Here is an 11,639-nt window from a genome sequence, read left to right as displayed (position 1 = left end):
TGTTGCTTCAAGCTCCAGCTCAAGAAAATAACTTCTAAACCTGCATATTAATTGCTAAAGAAAGAAGGCAACTCAAGAAGGATGACCAGTTTAAGGCTTGGAGAAAACATAGAAATCAATGCAGAGCTAATCCTAAAAGCTTGCTCTCTTACAGTGAAAGCTCACCGCAAGTCTTTAAAAAAGGTAATATATTCTTCAAAAAAGTCGTGGTTCATTAGATGTGATATTTAGGGCCCATTTGGTAAAAGATTTCTAGAAATGTTGTTTAAGTGTTGTGGAAATACGTGTTATAGTGTTTAAACAATTAAAATTGTTGTTTATACAACAGTACCAAACAACCCCTTAGCTTTCTTGGATATTAGTCTGTAAATGATTGGTATGATGGAGAATCTTTTGGAGAAACCAAGATCAATCTTGAGTTGTTTCCTTCTCTTAGAAGTATAGGTATGCCAAGGTCAACAATGCCTTTTTGCAGAGATATTTTGTCAAAATCTCAAGTGAAAAGCTATAAGAACACCATCCTTGATCACATCAAGAAACTTCCTTGAAGAAATGTGTCTAGCCGCAGTTTTCACTTGTGAGGCTTTTCATTTAAGGCTTAAGTATGTTTCTATACCCCCAGTTTCTAATCACCTTCCAGCAAAGTCTTGATCAATGACACTATCACTACAAGAAAAATGTTTATTGCAACTAAAAAAATAATTGCAATAACATTAGAGTCAATAGTTGATGCAAGATGTTGCAATAAAATTTGAGGTAATAGATTTGTATAACAAAACTTTTGTTGCAATAAACTCCAAATGTTTTGATGACAATTTTAATGCAATGATATATATATATATATATATTGCAATTTACTATTTTGAATATCTCGTAGATATAGGCTATTACTTCACAAAACTTATTGTAATAAATTGCAAATAATTGACCAAAATAAGTCGGATTAAATTATTGCAATGATATCTTTATTGTAATAGATAGTCACTTCATTTTTTTCATTGCAATAGATTATGAAATAGTTGATACTAAGTTATTGCAACAATATATTCGTTGTAGTTTTGTGTTTGTCATTGCAATAGATTATAAAAAAAATTAATATCAAATTATTGAAATGATAACTTCATTACAATAAGCTATTAGTTCGAAATTTTCATTGCAATTGATTGCAAAAATAATTGGTATCAATTTATTGCAATAATTCATTCATTTTAAGTTATTGCTACATTTTTTCCTAATTTATGAAAGCTTTTATTGCAACTGAAAATTATAAGTTATTGCAACTTATTATTGTTAATGCAATAATTTAACATTTTTAAGTTATTATTGCAACAATTTTAACTTGTAGATGCAATATTTTGTCTAATATTACTATACATATTTTGTTGTATTAACACTTGATATAATAGAGACTTTTTTTTTTTTTTTTTTTGGGTGTGTGTAGTGTACATCCAAGCTTTCTCCCATTGGCAATTAGAACTAAAATTGGGACTAGATGAAACTAAGGGAAAATGGATGTAGGTATGACTTCAACTTGGAGTAAGTATTTTTCATAGTGTTCTAAGTGGTAGTTGGTGGTGACTAGTGAGTTCTTTTTTGTACAGTAATAAATAGAACTTGTCAGCATGTCATCGTACCCTTCTCGTGGCTCCAAGAGGAGGCATTGCTTGAGGATGTTCTAGTCATGATTTTTGGGGAGAACGTACGTTACCATGCATGTCTTGATGCATGTTATGCCAACTAGTTAGGGTAGCACATGCAAGGCACATGCTTGTCATGGAAAAAAAGTAGTAATTAAAGTCAATTTTAGATTTTATTTGTATCACAAAATAAAGATATGAATCATTTTATTTTTAGAGTATATAGAGATTTTCATTCACTTAAGAATTTTGATCAACCACAAAGTTAGGGTAGCTATTTAACATATAAATATTTATTTAATTATAATAGTTTTTTAGTACCTACTTGCTATAGACAATATATCTACTCTCTAAAAACTTCTAAGAATAATAACGAATATCATCATCTTCCAACAATAAACAACTGAGTTTTGCTAAAAAATAAAAAATAAAATAAAAATAAAAAAAGATAACAAAAGGCATGTGTCTACGAATTTTTCATTAGATAAATTATAATTTTTGAAAATTTAAACCTAGAAAATCAACGTTCTTTAGATAACAAATAAAACACTTAATATCATCATTCTAACTTTCTAAAAAATTTTATCATTTAAAACTCAAAATACGTAAAAAAAAAAAAAATTAGGATGTTAAAATTTAGCATAAGTAATTTAGACATTACACAATAAAATATTTTAAGAATTATAAGTTTTTATTAGGGTTTAACTGAGAGAATAATAATATAACATATTTGCTCTTTTTCAAAATATTAGGGAAAATTGCTTAATTTTAAAGTTTAAGGAAGAATTGTAAACTACACCAAACATAAAGGATGAAAAATGTTTTTTTCCTAAGTTTTTGTTTTTGTTTTTTTGTGTAAAACTATGTGTTTTTACTTAAAATAGTGTGTAAAGAAAAAAAATATACAAAAAATCAACCTAACAAAATTGTATGTGGAATAGTGAATTTTGGCTCAACAAAATTAATTAAACCAACAAAAAATTTCTAAAAACACAACAAAATGACTCAAAATTTTCATAATACCTTTATAATTTTGTTATATTTTATTTTAACTTGTAAAGAATTGACAACTTAACAGTTATGAAAATATTGTGACAACATCAAGATGTCTTAACATTTTTCACACAAAAAAATTTGTTATATCCATGACAATTTCACAAAAAAATCATAAGTAATGGGTTACTACAAGTTGTTATTGGTGAGCAAAAAAGTAGTTTCATTGGTAAGTTTAAATTAGAACCAATAACAATTTACCATATTTGATTTATTATGAAAGTGTTGTAAAAATTATTGTGGATATAACATTTCTTTTTCACAATACTTTTACTTTTAGTTGTAACTAGTTCTAGTATGATATTTTATTATTTTATTTTGACCTATAATGAATTAACACCTTAACTATTGTGAAAATATTGTGCCAATTTGTGATGTTAATATTTTATTATAATGTGAAACAGTGTGAATTGGACAAACCAAAAATAATATAGCAAATATACTACAACTTTATGCAATCACAAAAAAAAAAAAAAAAAAAGGGTCAGCAAAACAATAAACGTTGAACAAACCAAAATTATTGTAGCTAAATTATTGTAGATTTTCCCATTCACTCTTTATATATATATATATATATACACACACACATTGCACTTACAATGTCAATTTATATTGTAAACACATAAAAATTGACAAATGTTGTACACATTTGCAAAATTTGTACATTTTTTTTTCTTTTGCAAATGTATATAATATTTGCTACTTTTTGTGTGTATACAATGTAAGCTTACATTACAAGAAAAAAGTAAACATATAAAGATCCTTTAAAAAAAAATAAAAAATAAAAAAGAAGCTCAAACCAAGTTGGTGAACTTGAAAAATTAAAAAAATAAAAAATAAAAAAAAAAAAAGGAAAGAGGCAACTCACTAAACTAAAAATACTGTTTATAACACTGTTTATGAGTTTATTAAATGTATATAATATTTGCTACTTTTGTGTATGTATAATGTAAGTTTACATTACAAGTACAAAGTAAACATATAAAGATCCTTAAATAAAAAATAAAAATAAAAAATAAAAAAGGAAAAGGTAAGTCACTAAACCAAAAATACTATTCATAACACTATTCATGAGCATATTCGCTCTTTTTATATATAGAAAAAAGAGCACAAATTGATAACTTAAAAAAAAAAAAAAAAAAGTGATGAATATTACATATTGAACAAACCAAAAGTACTGTAGTTTTTACACATTCACCCAACAAGTATCACAACATTTTCATAAAACATTTATTTTCAGTTGTAGTTGGTTACAGTTTCATATTTTATTAATTTATTTTGACTTATAAGAAATTGACACCTCAATAATTGTGAAAATATTATTAAATTTGTTGTGTCAGTATAACAATATATATGCGGGTTCTTATAGATATTTAGAAGAGAAATAAAAATAGATAAAGACTCAATAAACCAAACGTGTATCGCAGAGCTTATTAAATGTATAAAATATTTGCTACTTTTTGTGTGTATATAGTGTAAGCTTACATTACAAGTACAAAGTAAACATATAAAGATCATTAAAGAAAAAAAGGGGGGGGGGGGGAAGGCAAGTCACTAAACTAAAAATATTGTTCATAACACTATTCATGAGCCTATTCGCTCTTTTTATATATAGAAGAAAGAGCGCCAAATCGATGACTAAAAAAAAAAAAAAAGCGATAAACAGTACATATTGAAGAAACCAAAAGTACCGTAGTTTTTACACATTCACACAACAAGTGTCACAATATTTTCACAAAACATTTATTTTCAGTTGTGATTAGTCACAATTTCATATTTTATTATTTTATTTTGACTTATAAGAAATTGACACCTCAATAATTGTGAAAATATTATGAAATTTGTTATGTCAGTATAACAATATATATGAAGGTTCTTATAAATATTTAAAAGAAAAAAAAAAGTACAAACGGAAGATCCAAAAAAAAAAACCGTTGTAGCTACAATGCCACTTGAACAAACCAAAGTGGCATTGTAGCAACTGTTCAAAACTTGAAAAAGGGTTTCTTCTCCTCTGAGTAGGAATTCTTCTTCTTATTTCGAGTGAGCCATTTCTATCACCCATTCATCAAGAAGGAGTGATAGCTTTTCTTCGCCTTACCTACTACTTCTTTAGTGGGCAAGGCAATGGATACTGGGTTTTTAGAATGGATACAGAATCTAAAACTCTCGGAGGAGGAGGGAGAGGAGATAACAATCTGATCCACGTAGAGAGATAAAATACTAAAGGAGTGGTCACTCAGTCTTATTGGGAAGTTCTTGTCCTCTCGACCATTTAATCAGAGAGTGGCAAAGAATTTACTGTGATCAGTTTGGAAGATGGGGAATGACCTGAAAATAGTGGACATTGGAAAGGGCTTATTCCAGTCTAAATTCTCCATTGAAAGCCAAATTAAATGGGTCCTGGATAATGGCCCATGGAGCTTCAAGAATCAGCTCTTGGTGTTGAGACGATGGGAGAAAGGGATGACGCCGAAATCAGTAACGTTCACAACAGTTCCTATGTGGGTGCAAATATGGGGACTACCATTCGATTTCATTAACGAGGAAGCAGGGAGTGATATTGTAAGTGGTCTAGGCCGTGTGGTGGTAGTGGATTCAAAAGCTCTTACGACTAACCAAGCCAGATTCCTCCTGGTTCGGATTGAGATTTCGTTAAACAAACCTCTTCGCCGGGGCAGTCCGGTGGTAAGCCGTGAGGGAGATAAAACAATGGTGGCTTTTAAATATGAGAGACTAGTTGGATTGTGCTTCCGGTGTGGTACGTTGGGCCATGAGGAAAAATTCAATAAGCTTCCCTTAGAGACGGAGGAATGTGAGCATCCATACAGAGAATGGATGAAAACGGGATATAGGGGCAGTCAGGGGACCACGAGGAGATGCCCACAGGGTTTTCCATAGCTAAACAAAGGAACTGACAGGTCTGAATGCAAAGGAGGCCCACCACAAGTGGCGGAAGAACCAAATTCAAACTCTGGAGTAATGATCATTTATGAGAAAGCAGAAAAATGAGGGATTAATGATGAGGTAAATCATATCCCACCCGAGACGGAGGCCATTCCAATAGCAATGGATATGCATTTAATGATGATTGACCCTACAAGAAAGGAAACAGAAAAAAAAATGATGTGAATGCAGCTTTCTTTGAAACTGCAAATCAAGGTATTGACCTTTATAGCGTCCCTATCAATTATGACATTAACTTTATTCCTTGTATAGCTGAAGCTAAAGCTAAGGGCAATTAGAGTGCACCTAGGTCACGTGACACACCACATGATGAGATTTTATTCATGCAACCAATTAACCCCTGGAGTAAAAAAAAATTAAAAAAAAAAGAAAAAAAAAAAAAAAGGAACAAAGAAGAGAGGGCTACATAAAAGTGAGGCAGCCAAACAGGATGGGACGTATATTGAAGAAAAAAAGATAGGGCAAAAAAGAGAAAGTAGAGCTTGGGAAGATGGTGAAGCCTCTAAAGATACATAATGCAAGAAGGCTAGGCTTGACGTCTAGCATACAACAACTATTCCAACGGTGGAGGCTAATTTTCAGCCCCGCCGATCACAATGAATGTCATAAGCTGGAACTGCCGGAGGCTTGGGAACTAATGTGTAGTTAACAACCTCTCTCATGTGGTGAGAGAAAAGAGACCCAAAATTATCATTCCCATGGAGATTAAGCTGATGGTTGATGAAATTATAAAGTTGAAAGAGGATATACACTATCAAGGAGGATTGGTTGTACCATGTGACAGATGTTGGGGAGGAAGAAGGGGTGGTCTAGCAATGCTTTGGAAATATGAAGTTAACCTGCATATACAAACCTACTCAATGCACCATATTGTTGCTATCATTCTGACAGACCCGAGATTTCTGTGGAGGATCACTGGTTTTTATGGTTACCCTGAGGATTACCACAAACACAAATCCTGGACTTTGTTATGCCATCTCCACTCTAGGTTGTTGATGCCTTGGCTATGTATAGGAGATTATAACAAAATTATATCCTTTGATGAAAAACAAGGGCGGATTGAGAAGGCGTTTCTCCCAATGTTAGCTTTCCGGAATACACTAGCTCAATGTGGGTTGATTGAATTGGTCTTTCAAGGTAGAAAATTCACATGGAATAATGGTAGACCTGGAGAGGAGTTTGTTCAGGAAAGGATTGATAGAGCATGTGCAAATGGAGCTTGGAGCGCTTTATTCCCAAGGAGTCGAGTATCCCACCTTTTAGCTTCTTATTCGGCCACATCCCAATCATGTTGGCAATTCATGCAAGTAGTGCAATGAACAGAAAGAAGAATACTCCCAGGAGATTTGAGGAAAAATGGGTTTCCCACCAAAAGTGTAGACATGTTATTGAAAAAGCTTGGCGGCAAACAGTAGATGTGGGTAGCCCAATGTTTTGTTTATTCCAAAAAAATTAAAAATACAAGGTTGGCATTGTTGAAGTGGGAAAAGGTGGCATTTGGCAACACTAAAGCCTCCCTTAAAGATAAACATAGGTTGTTGGAGGCGCTTACTAGTATGAATGATCCAGCATTACTGTAAAGAATACGAGAAATGAAGGCTGAAATTAATAACATGTTGCACCAAAAGGAGGTGGCATGGCTTCAGAGATCTAGAGCAATCTGGCTACCTGCAGGTGATAAAAACACAAAGTTTTTTCACCAAAGAGCAACCCAAAGAAAGCGTAAGAATCATTGTGGGGGGTTTTTAATACAGCAAGGGATTGGTGAATAGATGAGGCCCAAATTGCAAATATAGCAGTGGAGTATTTCTAGAACTTATTCACATCAAATCACCCTAAGGATGGAGGTTTTGGCCAAGTCCTTGAAGCAATGGAGATAAGGGTCACAGATGAGATGAATGGTACATTATTAGAACCATACACATGTGAAGAGATACAGGGAGCATTATTTCAAATGCACCCCTCAAAGGCACCAGGGGCAGATTGCATGTCTCCCTTCTTCTTCCAAAAATATGGGAATATAGTTGGACATGATGTTACTAGTGCTATCTTATATGTTCTTAATTCGGGCTTTTTACTACAAAAAATGAACTATACTCACATTGTCTTGGTGCCAAAAAAGAATGATCCACAATCTTTAGGGGAATTTTGGCCCATCAACTTGGGCAATGTGATCTTTCAGCTACTCTCAAAGGTCCTTGCTAACCGATTGAAGCTGATTCTACCAAGGGTGATATCTGATGCTCAGAGTGCTTTCATCCCGGATAGAATGATTACAGATAATACTATTGTAGCCTTTTGAAGTGCTTCACTGAATAAGGAATAGACAAAGGGGAAAGGATGGTCAGATGGCAATAAAATTGGACATTAGCAAGGCATATGACCATGTAGAGTGTCAAATTTTAAGAAAGATGATGATTCGATTGAGGTTTATTAAGAGATGGGTGGCCCTTGCAATGGAGACAATTCAGTCAGCCTCATACTCGGTTCTCATAAATGGTAAACCCAAGGGTTTTATAAAACCCACAAGAGGGATCAAGTAAGGCAACCTGCTGTCCCCATACTTATTCCTTTTATGCACCAAAGGTCTTTCAGCCATGCTAAAGAGAGCCGATGAGCAGAGAAAGATACAAGGCATATTATCCTGTAGAGGGGGAATCCGTGTATCTCATCTCCTATTCGCCGGTGACTACCTATTGTTCTGCCAAGCTAAGGTTGAGGAATGCCAAAATCTTTTAAACCTTCTTCACAGCTATGAAGTTGCATCCGGACAGGCCATAAACAGAGGTAAGACGGCCCTATTTTTTAGCAAAAATACAAGGGCGAACATCAAACAGACAATACAGAGTATGCTAGGAGCACAAGTTTTCCATGACTGCGAACAATACCTTGGGTTACCCATGATTGCTGGAAAGTCTAAAACAAACACCTTCAAAGGCGGGAAGAGAAATCCTCATAAAAACGGTTGCCTAAGTGGTGCCAACTTATATGATGAGTATCTTTAACATACCTAAGCAAATATGTGAAGATATCAACTCTATATTGGCACGATATTGGTGGGGATAGCTACTGGATGAAAAGAAGGTTCACTAGTTGAGTTGGAAAATGCTTTGTAATTCAAAGAAGATGGGAGGGATGGGTTTTCGGGATTTGCATGCCTTTAATCTAGCCTTACTCGCTAAACAAGCACAGAAATTGGTTCAGAAAAAGGACTCTCTGTTCTACCACATCTACAAGGCCAGATATTTCCCAACCACAACGTTCTTGGATGCTGAGATGGGAGATAATCCATCTTACGTTTGGCGTAGCCTTCTCTCGGCAAGGGAGATACTCTTGGTAGGATCAAAGTGGCAAGTTAGAGATGGCCAAACCATAAAATTTTTGTTCCATGAGTGGCTTCCTCACCCCCCGAGGCTGAATGGAGATATACCAGAGGCTATGTGTGTGCAGGAGCTTATTATCAGCAAACGAGGCAGTGGGATCGTGGGAAAGTGGCTTCTTTGTTTGGTGAGGCTACTGGTCAAGAAATTTTGGCAATACCACTCACAAGGGTGGAGGAGGAGGACAGAGTAATTTGGAAGGAAAATAAGGTTTAAAGATTCTCGGTTAAGTCTGCGTACCAGGTGGCTTTAAGGTTAGCACATCAACCAAGTGGTGAGAGCTCTCATACTCGAAGGAATGAAAAAATCTGGAAGCATATTTGGACTATTAATGTACCCCTAAAAGTACGAAACTTTGTGTGGCAAGCGTGCTCAAACATTTTACCAACTATGGATAATTTGCAAAGGAGGAAAGTAGCAATGGACCCACAGTGTGAATTCTGTAAACAATAGCCCGAGACAATTTGCCACGTGCTTTGGGAATGCCCTTTTGCCCGCAACACGTAGGCTTTGGTAAGGGGTAGACTGCAAAAATGTCCCAATGAGGCTTCAGATTTTTTCTTGCTGCTCAAGGGGCTTCAAGAAAGAATAGACCACGGAGACGTTGAAGTCTGGGCTGTCACAGCCTGGGCCCTATGGAATGCTCGTAACAAGTTCTACTTTGAAAAAGTGCAGCTGTAATCAAAAGTCATTGTTGATGGAGTGTTAGCCTTGCTGATAGAATATCAAAGACTGATGGAAGCTCAGACCAGTTCTTGATTTTTTTACTGTATTTTATTATTGTTTATTTCTTTCTCCTAAACTCTTAACCTCTTTTTATATAGTTAGTAGATAATGTGAGGTTTGCCTTAATAAATATATAGAATTAGGGGGATGGGCCCACAAGCTGGCCTTTGTCTAGCTAGATTGGGAGAGGGTAGGTAGAAGGTTAAGCACCAAACTTTCCTTGGGCCTTTTCTGTACCCAACTTGGTATGGAATGCCTTGGTGCACGGATTGAGTCATTCAATGGTGCAACTTGAGCTTACTCAATCATCTGTTAGGATTTAGGAAAGCTCGGTCCTTGGTTGAATTTTTTTTGAGGATCAATAACCTCAGCTTACCAACATGGGGCTGCAAGTTTGGGCCTTTGCCTTAATGGGTCTAACCATTAGGGTTAGGTTTTCTTTGACTTTTCAACATTGACTTGCACCCATATTGATGGATGTATAGTAATAAAAAGTGTAAAATTTACATATTTTTGTTTAAAATAACCCACATCACTGAGTATTAATTGTATAAATTTAGAAGTTTATTATAGTAACCATATAATTTTACATTGAAACAATTCATTTTGCATTTGGTTTTTTCTTTTTTTCTTTTTTTACATATCCTAATTAGGGATAATAATTTTCCCCCGCCTTGCCTTGACCCTCCTTTCCCTGCGTTGCCTCGCACAAGTTTTCCTCGCCCCACTATAGGGCAAGGAAGGGATGGTTTTAGACATATTAGCCCCACCCTACCCCTTCCTGCTAGGGGTGAGCAAAACGTTACCGGAGCCAACCCAACTGATAGGCACCAACGACACCATCCTGACTCTAGCGCCGACCGAATGAGCCGAGGCAGACGCTCGGACTTCGCCCTCCGTTTCCGATGCAGTGCGGTGGAGTCACTGGATTGAGATATCTGAAACCGAGATAGTGGCCGAATTGAACCGATACCAGGTTCTGTCATTCTAATTTTTATTTATTTTTATGAAACTGATAAAACAACGTCATATGTATGGGTGTTTAAAAAAAAAACTAAAGCAAAACAGTGCATTTTATTCTAGGTTTTCAGATTCTTAGGGGTATAAGTTCATATTTTTCTCTCAGAATCATTTAACTCTCTCTCTTGCTCTCGCCTCTCGCCTGACGCAGTGCCTCGCCGTCGCTCACCAGTCACGACAAAACAATAGTAAGCTTTTTCGTGTTTTTAATTTTGTTTGTCTTTGTGTTTTTTCCTTTTCATTTGTTTAGGAAAGCTGAAAGCATGATTTAAGTTGGTTTAATTAAGTTTGGCTGTTTGGGAAAGCATGATTTATATGTTAACCCCGAGAATCACTATACCAAAACTTCCTTTGCCTACACACTTCCCTCTATCCTGAGAAACCATGTTGATTTGTTTGAGTAAAGCTTAGTAGCTAAGCCAATAGCACCTTTTAAAATCTCTCAAAGCAAAGCTTGTGTCTTTCTATTTTGTGAGGGGTCCAAGTAGCTGCTTACATATATTATATTTTAAGCAAAGCTTATGTATATATATGATATACACGGATGCATGAATGTCTTCATGTTTGATTAAGGTTGATTAAGGTTGGCTGTTTGATTAAGGTTGTGATTTACTGATTTTTATATAAGACTTTAATAGCGGAGTCTAAACTACTGGAAAGACTATTATATTATATAGTCTAATAACTATTCGGTTACCCCCCCACAAAAAAAAAAAAAAAAATGCTATACTCTAATATGTCTTACTGTCTTTAATAAATTAACATGTCTTAGGGTTATAACTAACTTACTTTAATATGTATTAAGTAACTTACTTTAGTCCCACTTACTTTAATATGTCTTTACTAATTACTTAAA

The 11,639-nt window shown here is 34.6% G+C and overlaps 1 protein-coding gene across 1 annotated transcript; it reads left to right on the top strand.

Moving 5' to 3' along the window:
* The first annotated feature begins 5,009 nt into the window (after positions 1-5,009).
* On the top strand, positions 5,010-5,591 carry LOC112014935 (uncharacterized). Its single transcript, XM_024047315.1, has one exon. It carries the CDS (start codon positions 5,010-5,012, stop codon positions 5,589-5,591), a length of 582 nt encoding a protein of 193 aa, XP_023903083.1.
* Positions 5,592-11,639: the final 6,048 nt, after the last annotated feature.

This window comes from Quercus suber, unplaced genomic scaffold, assembly GCF_002906115.3.
Source record: "Quercus suber isolate HL8 unplaced genomic scaffold, Cork oak 2.0 scaffold_114, whole genome shotgun sequence".
Lineage (NCBI taxonomy): Eukaryota > Viridiplantae > Streptophyta > Magnoliopsida > Fagales > Fagaceae > Quercus > Quercus suber.
Note: the sequence above shows the minus strand (reverse complement) of the source record. Positions and strands in the feature narration are given on the sequence as shown.

What these genes read in the sequence shown, in the direction of transcription:
- LOC112014935 (XM_024047315.1), top strand. Translation starts at nt 5,010, where the DNA reads ATGGGGAATGACCTGAAAATAGTGGACATTGGAAAGGGCTTATTCCAG.